The sequence below is a fragment of the Lepidochelys olivacea genome, assembly GCF_965140295.1.
Source record: "Lepidochelys olivacea isolate rLepOli2 genome assembly, chromosome: 6".
NCBI lineage: Eukaryota > Metazoa > Chordata > Testudines > Cheloniidae > Lepidochelys > Lepidochelys olivacea.
In genome coordinates this window covers 98,858,204-98,870,821 of record NC_140416.1, presented here as the reverse complement: position 1 = coordinate 98,870,821, position 12,618 = coordinate 98,858,204, and the positions used below count along the sequence as shown (strand labels likewise).

General features: G+C 45.0%; 1 protein-coding gene across 2 annotated transcripts in view; it reads left to right on the top strand.

Moving 5' to 3' along the window:
• The window catches only part of FBLN5 (fibulin 5), a 67,822-nt gene that overhangs the window by 39,837 nt on the left and 15,367 nt on the right, over positions 1-12,618 (top strand). For both annotated transcript variants that reach the window (XM_084632433.1, XM_084632432.1), the window contains exons 6-8: positions 3,693-3,809; positions 5,181-5,300; positions 7,789-7,911. In XM_084632433.1, the coding sequence (XP_084488559.1) occupies positions 3,693-3,809; positions 5,181-5,300; positions 7,789-7,911 (360 nt within the window). The remainder of the gene's footprint in view (positions 1-3,692; positions 3,810-5,180; positions 5,301-7,788; positions 7,912-12,618) is intronic.

Below are 12,618 nucleotides of genomic sequence, written 5' to 3'. Positions count from 1 at the left end.
GCACCCACGGGGGAAAAAAAAGGGTGCTCAGCACCCACCAGCAGCTCCCCGCCCGGCTCCAGCTCACTTCACCTCCACTCCGCCTCCTCCCCTGAATGCGCTGCCCTGCTCTGCTTCTCCGCCCCCCCAGGCTTCCCACAACTCAGCTGTTTGCGCAGGAAGCCTGGGAGAGCTGAGAAGCAGGCGGCAGCTTCGCGCTCAGGCCCAGGGAGACGGAGGTGAGCTAGGGCAGGGGGGCATGAGGAGAGCCGCCCGTGCCACAGCTGGTAACCTGGGGGGGGCGCCGTGCAGGGGAACCACTCCCCACCCCAGCTCACCTCTGCTCCGCCTCCGCCTCCCTGGGCCTGAGCACGAAGCCGCCGCCTGCGTCTCAACCCTCCTTGGCTTCCCATGCGAACAGCTGATTTGCGGGAAGCTGGGGGAGGCGGTGGAGGAGAAGCAGAGCAGGGCGGTACGTTCAGGGGAGGAGGCAGTGCAGAGGTGAGGTGAGCTGGGGCCGGGCACGGGGCGGGGAGCTACCAGTGGGTGCTCTGCACCCACCAAATTTTTCCCGTGGGGGCTCCAGCCCTGGAGCACCCAGGGAGTCGGCGCCTAAGGCGCCACTTTCAATGTGATCAGTGGGGGAAGCGGCCGCTCCCCCGCCCCTAGGAGCCAGAGGGACCTGCTGGATGCTTCCCGGGAGCTGCCCCAGGTAAGCACTGCCGGGACTCCCCACCTCGCCCCAGCAGGTCCCTCTGGCTCTTAGGGATGGGGTGGGAACCCACTACAGTGGCCCACGAGACCCTCTGGCCCGGTTCTAGGGGCAGTCAGGGGACAGGGGAGGGGGGTAGATGAGGCAGAAGTCCAGGGGGCGGGGGTGGGCCGCAACCCCCTCATGGGGTGAGGAGGGAACCGGTTGCTAAGATTTTGGCACTGAGCAAGAGGCGCTAGGAGCTGAGAGTGAGAACGTGGACTGTTGGAGGACTGAGGTGTACAAGCATTATCAGACACCAGGAGGAAGGTCCCATGGTGAGGACAAAGAAGGTGTTGGGAGGAGGCCATGGGGAAGTAGCCCAGGGAATTGTAGCTGTCGCACAGCTGTTCCAGGAGGCACTCTAGACAGCTGCATTCCACAGGGCCCTGGGCTGGAACCCGGAGTAGAGGGCGGGCCCAGGTCCTCCTAAACCTCCCAACTCCTGGTCAGACACAGGAGGAGTCGACCTGGACCGTGGGATCACGAAAACGGCCAAACTGAGGGTTGGCGTGAAGCTCCGAGGCGAGCAAATCCGCCAATAAGCGCAAGACCCACCGAGATAGAGCAGGAACTTGGTCACAGCATGCACTACGTTTTCAGTGCTGTGAGTGGTGCCACTAAGGAGAACAGACGTACTGACATGCTTAAAGTTGAGAACGCAACTAAAACTTTGCAGGATTAGGGCTTAACCTATCTATGCTGATGTTTGTATGACACACCTGTCACTAGTATGTGGGTCATCTTGGCATTGGACTAAAACAGAAAATAAATCTATTAAAGGTGAAAATCAATGCCCCTTTTAAACATATTTCCATTACTTTTGTCCTGTTTAACTTAGCTTCCTCAGCCATTTCTTTGACAAAATTGCCACACAAACCCCAAAACTTAAACATGATAAACTGGATATAGCTAGCTAGCAGCTACCCAGTGTGGTCCATTCTTCGTGGTAATATAAAATCACCTCAATATTCAAACTATTCAAATATTCCATTGGATGAAATAGTCTTTAACACCAAATTTCTTCTTTAAAATCCAAACCGGGAACATAACCAATTTGAAGTAAGACGTCAGAGAATGCCTATATTATGACAAAAAGTACATGATAAATGACAAACAACGAACTGCTATTTGTACATTTGTGTGTGACAGAGACAAAACTGAAACTATTTGTATTCTGATTTTCGCATGTGTTGGAGCTTCTGGAGACACTTCTGATATACCTGACACCATAAAGAGCAAATCCTGCTTTCCTTACTCACCCTAGTAAATAGATGGAAGACAACAAGTCTGATTGGCTTATGCCAGTGGAGCTCCATTCACATCAAAGGAGTTGCACCAGCATGGAACTGGTATGGCAGAGAGAAGACTCAGGCCCAGTGGTTATAGCCTTGTGAGTAAGGGGAGCAAGAGTCAACCTAGAAAATCAAATTCAGAAAATGCAGCTTTCAAAAGTTGCTGGAAACATATGGCCTGATTTTCAGAGGTGGTCAGCACCAGCAATTTGCACTGAACTCCATGAAAGTTGCAGGTTCTCAGCACCACTGGACATTCAGCCAAGAATCATCCCCTCACTCAAGGAAGTGTTTGTTTGACTGGTTTTCTGTGTATGTCGTAGTGTTTCACTGGCTGGATGTTATCATTTAATATTGCACCGGAGTGTCTTAGGGATGCAGTTTTGAGGAAGCTCAGGTCTGGTTCTCCAAGTGCAAGTCTGTTAAGCTTTCATCAAACTGAGTTGTTATTTTTCCAGATCACCACAGACTTTTATATAATTATAGTTTTTCCAAACACAGCAGTACTTTCCAGCTCAAACAAAAAAAACAAAAAAGAGAGAGAGTGAGAGAAGAATGAGTTGCTATTCCAGTAAACTATTCACCCATGGCCTTGTTTACAGGAAGCACTCATATAGGGAACGTCTTCCAAGATCATCTTTCCCATCTGCTGTCACTACAAGGCTTGGGCTGTCACTAGAGATAGAAGTTGAATATCAATGCAGTATTTGCTCTGAGAGCTTATTTGAATCACCCATAAAGAAAAATCTAAGCAGGGTCATAAACTTTTACTCACTGTTGGAAGGATATGAAGTTTTGAGGATAGCCAAAAAACAAACCCCATAAATTAGAAGGCAGCTGATCCGAAAGAAAATGAATAGCCACAAAAGAGACAATTCATCAGGTGTTTTATTTCTGCTCTGAAGCAAGGATTAAAACTCTTCCTAACTTTTATAATTATGTTTATTAGGTTCCAGTGCCATCAGAGAGCAAATTTACATTATACTTGTGTCTTTCAATCTTGTCTCTTGCTCATGACAGTCAAATGCAATGATTGTTAATGCTGCAGTTCAACAACAAAAAAGTTATTTTAGTGACGCTATGAATTCTTATATTTTAAAGTTTCCTCATAAACCAGTGAAAACAGACCCATAAAAATAGTTTTCAGGATGATAAAAAGATTGCCACGTCTAAGACTAAAAGCAGCTTTTGGGGCCAAATCCTGCTCACCTTACTATGTGAGTAGCCCTGATATGTGTGTGTAAGTGATCGGGAGTACAACCTAACCATTACAAAAATACAGTATAATATTTTGTACTATATGCGAATAGACACAATTCAAGAGTAGCTACTGATGGTGTGTGACCTGGGCTTTTTGATAATGTAGCATTGAGCAGAATCTTTTACAACTGACCATGGAACCAATCAGCTCCCATGGTTACATTTCAGCTACTTAGAACAAAATGTATTGCTGTGTTGTCTTGGGGAGAGATGGACTCGAGCAACCTTCCATCTGAATGCTTCAGACTTTGGCTGTTCGAGATCTGGAGTCAGAATATCGTATATTAATCCCTTCCCCCCTCGTTATGAGTAGATTTTAGTCCTACGGTTACATGAGTTCATCTAATGCTATGTAGGACAAGTACAACTACAATCGTGTCTGTACTTTGCATCTTTTTTATTTTTAGACATAGATGAATGTCGCTATGGCTACTGTCAGCAGCTGTGTGCCAATGTACCTGGTTCCTACTCCTGTACATGCAATCCAGGTTTTACCCTTAATGATGATGGACGATCATGCCAAGGTACTGTATACAGGCAATAACTACTGCAGTGTTGGCTCCAGCCCAGCAGAGCACTTAAGCGTGTGTGTAACTTTAAGAAAATGAATATCCGGCTGAGTTCACATGTGTTGTACTGTCTGTTATAGGGTATGGCTACACTTTGAGCTGGAGGAGACACAGCTGTGCTAGCTCTGATTGAGCTAGTGTGCTAAAAATAGAGCGTAGCCACTGCGGTGTGAGCAGCTAGCCGTCCCAGGTACATCTCTGTCCAAGCTGTTAGGCACATGCTCAGGGCAACCTGCCACAACCGCACTCTGTTTTTAGCATGCTAGCTCGATCCTGCAGGTATGTCTCCTCGTGCTGGAATTTCAGCTTTCAGGGTAAAGGTTCCTGTAGGTACTCATATGACTCCCACCACGGTAGTATCTGAGCACCTTTTAGTCATTACCATATTTATACTTACGACACCCCTGTGAGGTAGGACAGTACCATTAGCTTCAGTTTCCATATGGAGAATAGACTCAGAGAGATGAAGTGACTTGCCCAAAATTGCATAGGAAGTCTGTGGCAGAGCAGGAAATTGAATCCAGGTCTCCGAAGTCCCAGATTAATGCCCTATTGGACCATTCTTCCTCTCCAGTGTGTTTAAGTGCCTTACAGGATCAGAGCCTCTATGATCTCACGATCAATGTTATATGTCTGTTTTTGAACAGTAAAATACTTCAAAGCAGCTCTCAGGGAATGTCTCAGTGTTAATGGGATAAAGACTTGCCAGGAGTTGCAAGTGTCCTAAAAGGAAAGTCTTTGCTTTATGGTAACCACAGGATTGTATAAGGAGTGTTTCCTCATTACATCAGCATTCCCTAGATTTATCCTGCTGCTTTGGGCCTGGTCTTGCTCAGATTAAATCAGTCGGAGAATCTTAAAATTACTAGATAAACAAGGAAGCATCTGCAGTAAATAGTTTATCCCAGTCTTTCTTGTTATTTTCTGATCATAGACAGATCAAGCAGCTTTTTCCCCAAGAAGTCTCAGTTGTAAGTGACCCTCTTCCTTCAGCAGGGGTAGGTTCAAGAGTTGGCAGACTTGTTAAATATCAGACTCTCTGATCTCATATTCAATGCTATCAAGTGCCTCAGCAACAGCATTAGGGAAGATGTTCCCAATTGCTTTACATACAGCATGGCCTGTGTTTCCAACCACTTTTTTCCTTACAATTCATCAGCCTTAAATACCAACAATACAAACTGAGTCAAACCTTTGCAAGAGAACCAGACGAAACTGCTATGCCTGTACTATTAAGTCCTTTCTAATGTTTGATTGTAATAGTAATTAATTAGAAGCAGTGCCTTGGGAGAAGTCATTGATAAACTGAGTATTGGTTTCCTGTAGATGTGAATGAATGTACAACCCAGAACCCTTGTGTGCAAAACTGCGTCAACACATATGGCTCTTTTCTCTGTCGCTGTGATCCTGGCTATGAACTGGAAGCTGATGGAATTAGCTGCAGCGGTAACTGTCTTCTGTGATTTGGTGCGGGGAGGGAGTTAACTGTATTTAAATCATTCTTTGTAATGTATTCTTTTTTATATGCCTTCCTCTGAAGTTTCAAGTATGGTCCACTGTTAGAAGTAGGATATATCTACCTATCCAATCCAGTAGAGCAATTCATCTCTTCCTAATTTCAGTTAAACAGGAAGGTAAAAGCAAGAAACCACACAAAAATCAGTGGTGGTGTTTCTTTTTTTCTCATAATGGTTTTAAAGAAATAGACTAAGCATTAGAACTGTTCTGTGACAATGGTAAAGAACCACAGAAAAGAGTTGCTTTCTTCTAACACTCACCAAGGAACTTTATTGGCATAAATAAAATAGCATTATTCCAAAATCTACTCTTGCCCTGATATACTAAATAGCTTACCTTAATTCAACAGGTACTTAAGCACGTTATCCGTCTTGCCCTGCTTTACTGCAGAACGTCCCCAAACATTTTCCAGCCCCACCTGCCTGCTACAGATTTAAAGAAACAAGAAACATCCTCATGAGCACTGTTGAATTTAATCAGATAGGAGTGATCCATCCACCATGTAGCAGTATTATTGGAAAATTGTGACAACATTGTTTTTTTCCCCTCTCTCATTTTCATTTTGTTGCTTTATTTTGCTTAATTGAAAAAGAATAGTTAGGCTTACTTCTTTGGTGTGTGTCCCCACAGTCTGTTTAAATGAGAGAATCCAGCCAATATTTCTTGGAAGGAAAAAACCTCACTGGAAAAGCTTTGTTTTTTAATTTACACTAAACAGATGTAAAGGGCTGTGTTTGAAAGAAAAAACATGACGTGCAGTGTATGTTCAGCCATTGTTCTTTGCAAGCCTAATTATAAAGAAAGGGATTCAGACCTTCTGTGCCTTAGATTAGAGCTAGGTCAGGTCTGTAACATCTGGATCATGGAAACATACCTATGTAGTTCTACCTGTGAAGCAAGATGTAAGTGAATGGCCAACCACATGGACAATTAGAAACAGGTTTTCTGATAATAAGGAAATAAGAGGAATGTATCCTTTTACTCTCCAGCTTCTCATTCAATGCTACCTCACCTGTAGAGAAAGCTTAATTAAAAAGTTGGGAAGTAACATTTCAGTTGGATGCACTGATGTATCAAACAGAATAGATGACATAGACGGACTCCGTTATTTGCAAAGCCTCTGCTCTACACCCAAACCCTCCCCTTGTCCATGCAGGTTAGCGGAGGGTGTACTTCTGCTACTGAGAGTCAGAGCTGAAAATGTGCTGAATGCATTCACCTTCAGCTGCCATCAATGGGACGTGAGGCACTCAGCTCCCTACAGGAGGAGAGCTAGTCCCCTATATAGCTGCACAGAGAACTGTCAGCAAGTCATTATGGGCCTGACTCTGTGTTTCTCGCCCACCAAAAACCCTCCCTGAAGTCAACAGGAGCCTTTGAATGTACCAGGCATGCAGGAGTGGGCCCTAAGGAGCATAAATAATCTGGTGACACGGCAGAATTTGGCATAGCAAAGAGCTTTAGAAAATTGCACTGGACTTCTGAAGGCAATGCCAGTTTTGCCATAGTCTTCCAGAAGAATTAACAAAACAGGTTGTATTTTTAAAAATATAGAGAAACCTATCATAGGCCACCCCACCCCCTTGACTTCCATGACCTGCAACATTCAGTTGCATAGTAGAGATGATCCTGAATTAAAATGGCGTAGTAGCCTTGGGGCTACTTGGGGCTGAATGGTCTTCCCTGGTACTTTATTCTAAAAAGTAGCTATTTAAAAATGGCCCCCTGGAGTTCCATGTCTGTCATGACCCAGATCACAGATGTCAGTTTAAAATTAAAACAATTTTAAAAATTTTTTATCTGGGGACCTGAGAGTCAAGTTCCTTCCATCATCACCAGTAATAAAGCTTCTGCAGGCCAAACTATACCCTGCGTGACAAGTAACTGACTGGAACTTAAACAATTCTCTTGATGATGCATAAAAAGGAATAAAATCCAGTTAACTCTCTCTTAGCTGTGTTGGCTCTGCAGGGCTAACAAGAGTAAGAAACACTAGAAGGTTATTTCAATCAGTCAAGTAAGCCACCCTGACTGATTACACACACCGAGCAGGTATATCTCCTGAGAGTGGGTTTCATTATCATTTATTAATAGTTGTAGGCCTGGCTTGACATAGGTGAGGCTTCGTAAACAATAGTAAATTGGATCATTTTCCTTTTTCAAGTAAAGTAATAATTTACATTCATTCCTAGCTACCATGAGCCATATTCACCCTGGTATAACTTCAGTAAAGTCAGTGGATTGACATCAAAGTTGAATCTGGCTTATTAAACTGAGCTGAATAGCAAACACCATGATCTTATAGCTCTATGAACTTTTGTTGTGACAGGCATTGTAGTTAGGACGGACTTCTGTTTAGGGGAAAGTCCTTTTTCCTTTAACACAAAGCATTCTAAACTTCATTCTACAACTGCAGACATGGATGAGTGCAGCTTCTCAGAGTTCCTTTGCCAGCACCAATGTGTGAATGAGCCCGGTTCTTACTACTGCTCCTGCCCCCCTGGCTATGTTCTGCTTGATGATAACAGAAGCTGCCAAGGTAAGAACATTCCAACCGTGAACTAAAACCCAACCAAACAGTAAATAGCTCATAGTTCTGGAAGGAAAATTAAGCTGATTCACTGAGAATCAAGACTTGAGATGTTTGCCTGATTTTGGCATTGCAAAAGATAGGAAATATTCTTAGGGGGTGTATTGTGCATATGCTGGTGAGTACTTACTCCCATGAGTGATCCTATTAAGATAAATGGGGTTATTTGCATGAGTAAGTGCTCACTATTGTGAGTAAGGGTTGCACAGAAAGGTACCTAATGGGCCAGTTTTTCTCTCACTGAAGACAGTGGCAAAACACCTACTGACTCCAATGGGGGAAATGAGGATTGGGTCCACTGCCAGCCCCTACTTTACTCTGGAGCTTTTGAAATGCTATTAACTCATTAAAGTATATTACTGAGTAGAGCTAATCTCAAACCTAGAGCACTGGTCCCTGCATCTATAGGTGTGTCCTGCACTATAGGATCAGAAAGTGATCAACTGACTGCCATGACTGTGTGCCTGGGGCATTTTCTTTTTTATTGTATCTCCACTTATTGTTCTGTATGTTCTGCATTAAGCTGTAGCAGTGGTTGTACCATAGCTGCTGGACTCACTTCTCCCTTTCGATACAGCTTTCTGCCTGTGGCTTCTCGGCCAGTTTTAAGCTGGCTGTGAGCATAGGAGCAGTCTGCTCTTTCTTTAATGTGCACCCTCTGTACAATCACTGAAAAATAAATCCTGCAGGGTTGAGATGTTATGCGGGGTTGATCAATACAGAGATTTTTTTTAATCGTCTCAGTAGCAGCATTCATGGAGTAAGGTGTGGTTTGAAATTTTTAATGCCCAAACCCCTCGTTCCCCCCAAATGGCACTTCCAATAGCAGAGTGTACCTGACCCCATACTGAACGGCACTGGATCAGTGCCCTGTATTCTGAATGTTTCATTTATTAGCTGGCTAAGAAGAGCAAGGTTGAGGGGCAAATGGGGACATTGTATGTCCAACAATTCTTTCAGAAAACTTTGCATTATCAGTATATGGGCATGTTATACTCCCCTTCCCTCCCCTGTGTCTGTTTAACTTTTTAGATTGCAAGCTCTTTGGGGCAGGGGCCATGACTCCTTTTATATTTGTGCAGTGCCTATCACTGTGTGGGCTCTGCCAGAAACTGAGAAATAAACTATTAATAATATAATGAAACCTGGCTTAAAAGAGGGATGGATGAAAAAACGTTTCTCCTTAGAGTGATTGTCCCTCTGTGTAGTGCACTTCGGGTTGGGCATACGCTCTTTGTACCCGTGACTGGGGAACTGTCTTTAGCAGTGGCTGTGTGGTCTACGTATGCATCCCCACTTTCCTTGTGTGCCATCCCAAAGAGATGAGAGGGGCTGCTAGACAGCCACCCTCTTATCTCTTAGTTTGTTACCTTTAAGTTCCTTTTTACTGCACGTGGGCTAGGAGGGAGCATCAGTGTTCATGCTGACTTCTTCAGATTTTCTCTGTAAATAGTTTTCAAAGTTGTGAGAATTTTCATAGTTAGATAGTTTTATAGTATAGTTAAGCAATAGATTTAGGGGTCTGGTTCCCTATTTTTGGAAACCCTTTCCAATGGTGGGAAGTCATTGCTGTATACACACCCACACCCACCCACCCAATGGTTGTGGGGAGTATGCCAAGAATCTCTGGTTTCAAAAATTGCAATATATGCTCCAAGCCCTTCCTGGTCACCGACTATTGCGTTATCTGTCTGTACTTCCTGGGGGAAGCCAATGTCCTTTCCAGTATTCTGCAGGTCATTTCTGAGTAGGAAAAAGCAGTCCAGGGAGTTTCAGCTCCAAAAGTTTCTCTTTGAGGAGTACATGAAAGTGAGGGGAATGCCCCTGTACACCAACTTGAAGAAGGTAGGATTGGCCCCTCTTCCTCGGTCCCTGGGCAGTTCCAAGACCTCCACCCCTCACCAGCTCAGAGAGGCTCAGGAGAGCAGGGAAGGGAAGGGAGACGCAAGTGCGTTCATAAGGACAAGAGGGAAGATTCCCCATTCAAATCTAAGAAGAGGCAGAAATCCCTGCCCCATTCCAAGTCACTGGGAGATTTGTACTTCAGAGCAGGACCATACAGTACTGAGAAGGAACAGACTGGGACTTCTTCAAAGGGCAAAACTGCAGCACCTTCCAGTACTGGGGACTGCTTCTTCATCACCAAAACCCTCATTGGTACCATCGGATTTAGTGACCTCTTATTCAGTGGCCTGAGCTGTGGAGACATCCCCATCAACTCTGTCTGGCTTTCTGATTCCAGAAAATCTTCTGCTATTCCTAGAACTGGAGTCACTCCTCCTTTCCAGACCTCAACACCTGGCACCAAGACTTCAACTGATGCCACTTTCTCTGTGGTACCACTTTCCAATCCCCACCAACAAGTTGGGGATGAGGCAGACTGTCTCCGATACCATCAACGAGTAAAGGCAGATCACGACCACCTCCTGCAACATGAAGAGCCTCCCTTTGAGGATTCTGACCTCAGATCCAGAAAGTCAGAAGAGAACTACAGCAGGCACCTGTCCCAGACTATGTCCCTCGGGACTCCTGCAGAGGATTGAGCCCTGATAAAATATTGAGAGTCTCCACAGTATCTCACTACTCTTGTACTAGAGGATACCCTCTCCCCCATATACTCACTGGTACCCAGCACCCCAGCGTCCATTACTGAGGGGCTACAATGTCATGCAGTGATGGTATTAAGTCTCAAGGCTCTTCAGGGACCATCCAATCCAATATACCCACCTTAAGACATACAGGACCTAAGGAGATAATGGATCCCAGGGTGGAGGAAGAACTTCCTTAGCCTGCCCAAGAGCCTCAACTCCAGCAGCAGGAGGATGAAGAGCATCATAAGGAGGATTTTGTGCCTGTGACCTTGTCCTCCTCTTCCCCAGATGATGCTGTGATTACAGATTCCCCTATGCACCCCAAAGGCCTTCCAAGACTTACTCAAGAGAGTGGCTGTCACTTCACATCCCCCTGGAAGAGGTCCAGAAAGCACCACACAAACTGCTAGACATTTTGCATAAACTGGACCAGAGCAGTGGTGCTCCCTATTAATGAGGCAATCCTCAAACCCCCCAGGACTCTCTGGCAGACAACCATGACAATCCCACCAGTGTCCAAGCAGGCTGAGGAGAGGTATTTAGTGCCTGCAAAAGGGTCACAGTAGTTATTTTCTCACTGGCCTCCCAAATTGTTGGTAGTTTCAACAGCCACTGAGCATAGTTGACAGAGACAGGCTTAGTCAATGCTTCATGAGAAAGAAGTGAAGAGGCTTGACCTCTTTGGCAGAAAGTCTCATTCCTTGGCCTCTCTGCAATTCCAAGTCTCAAACTGCCAAGCTCTGATGGTCAAATATGATTTTACTATTTATGACAAGCTGACCAGCTTTTGGTTCTTCAGGATATTAGAGACCACTTCCAGACTCTACTTGATGAAGGAGGGTTGGTAACAAGATTGGCACTCCAGATACCTTAGTTGCAGCGGACATGGTGGAGAGATTCATGGCCACTACTGCCATGATGAGACACCCGTCATGCCCTTCTCAGGAATCCCAAAGGAAGTTCAGATGATGCCGAAACACCTTCCGTTTGAGTGTGACACTCTATTCAGTGCTAAGACAGATGAATCTCTCAGTTTGTTGAAAGACCCCAGAGCCACACTTTGATTGCTGGGTATTTACACATGTGCAGTGAAGAAGAAGCCCAGTGAGCCACAGTGCAGATGACCAACCCCACCTGCCTTTTATCACTAGTGGGAGTATGAGCTACCACACAAGCAGCAGGGGACACATAGAAAGGGTGCCCAAGGTCAACTATCTTCCACCATCTGGACTGGTATTTTGACAGGACCTGCAAAAGCCAGACACTAACTGTCCCTCCAGATCTGCACAAACTCTCAGATCTTTCCCTCCCTTTGGAGGTTGACTTTCCCACTATCTGCCTGGACAGAAATCACAATGGACAGATGGGTCCTAGAGGTTGTCTCCTTGGGATACACTATTCAGTTCTCTTTCCTCCCCAATGGCCCTCCCTGTCCTCTTTCAAGCACATTCTCACAAGCACATGGACATGTCATCCAATGAAGTGAGCTGTAGCTCACGAAAGCTTATGCTCAAATAAATTTGTTAGTCTCTAAGGTGCCACAAGTCCTCCTTTTCATAAAGCACAAGCGCATTCTTCTGCAGGAGGTAGAGTCGCACCTTTAAATGGAGGCAATAGAACTAATATCTCCAACAGCAAGGAGAAAGGGATTGTCTACTCAAGGTATTTCCACATTCCCAAGAAGACTGGGGGATAGAGACCCACTGTGGACCTCAGGGAACAAACAAGTTCATTCACCACCCAAAGTTCAGAATGGTGATCCTATCATCCCCTTTTCTGGTGCTAGATCCAGACAATTGATTCTCAGGCCCTTGGTCTCAAAGATGTCTGCATTCATACAGACATTCATCTAGCACAACAGAGATTCCTGAGATTTGTGGCCAGTCAACACCCCTACCAGGGATCTCCTCTTTGGGATCTTCATAGAATCTAGAGTTTTCACCAACGTACCTTCATTGGTAGCAGCTCACTTTCATCTTCAAGGAATGACAGTTTACCCTTACTTAGATGACTGGCTCCTGAAGGGGTGATCTTACAGGGAAACACGAGAAGCAACTGCCATACT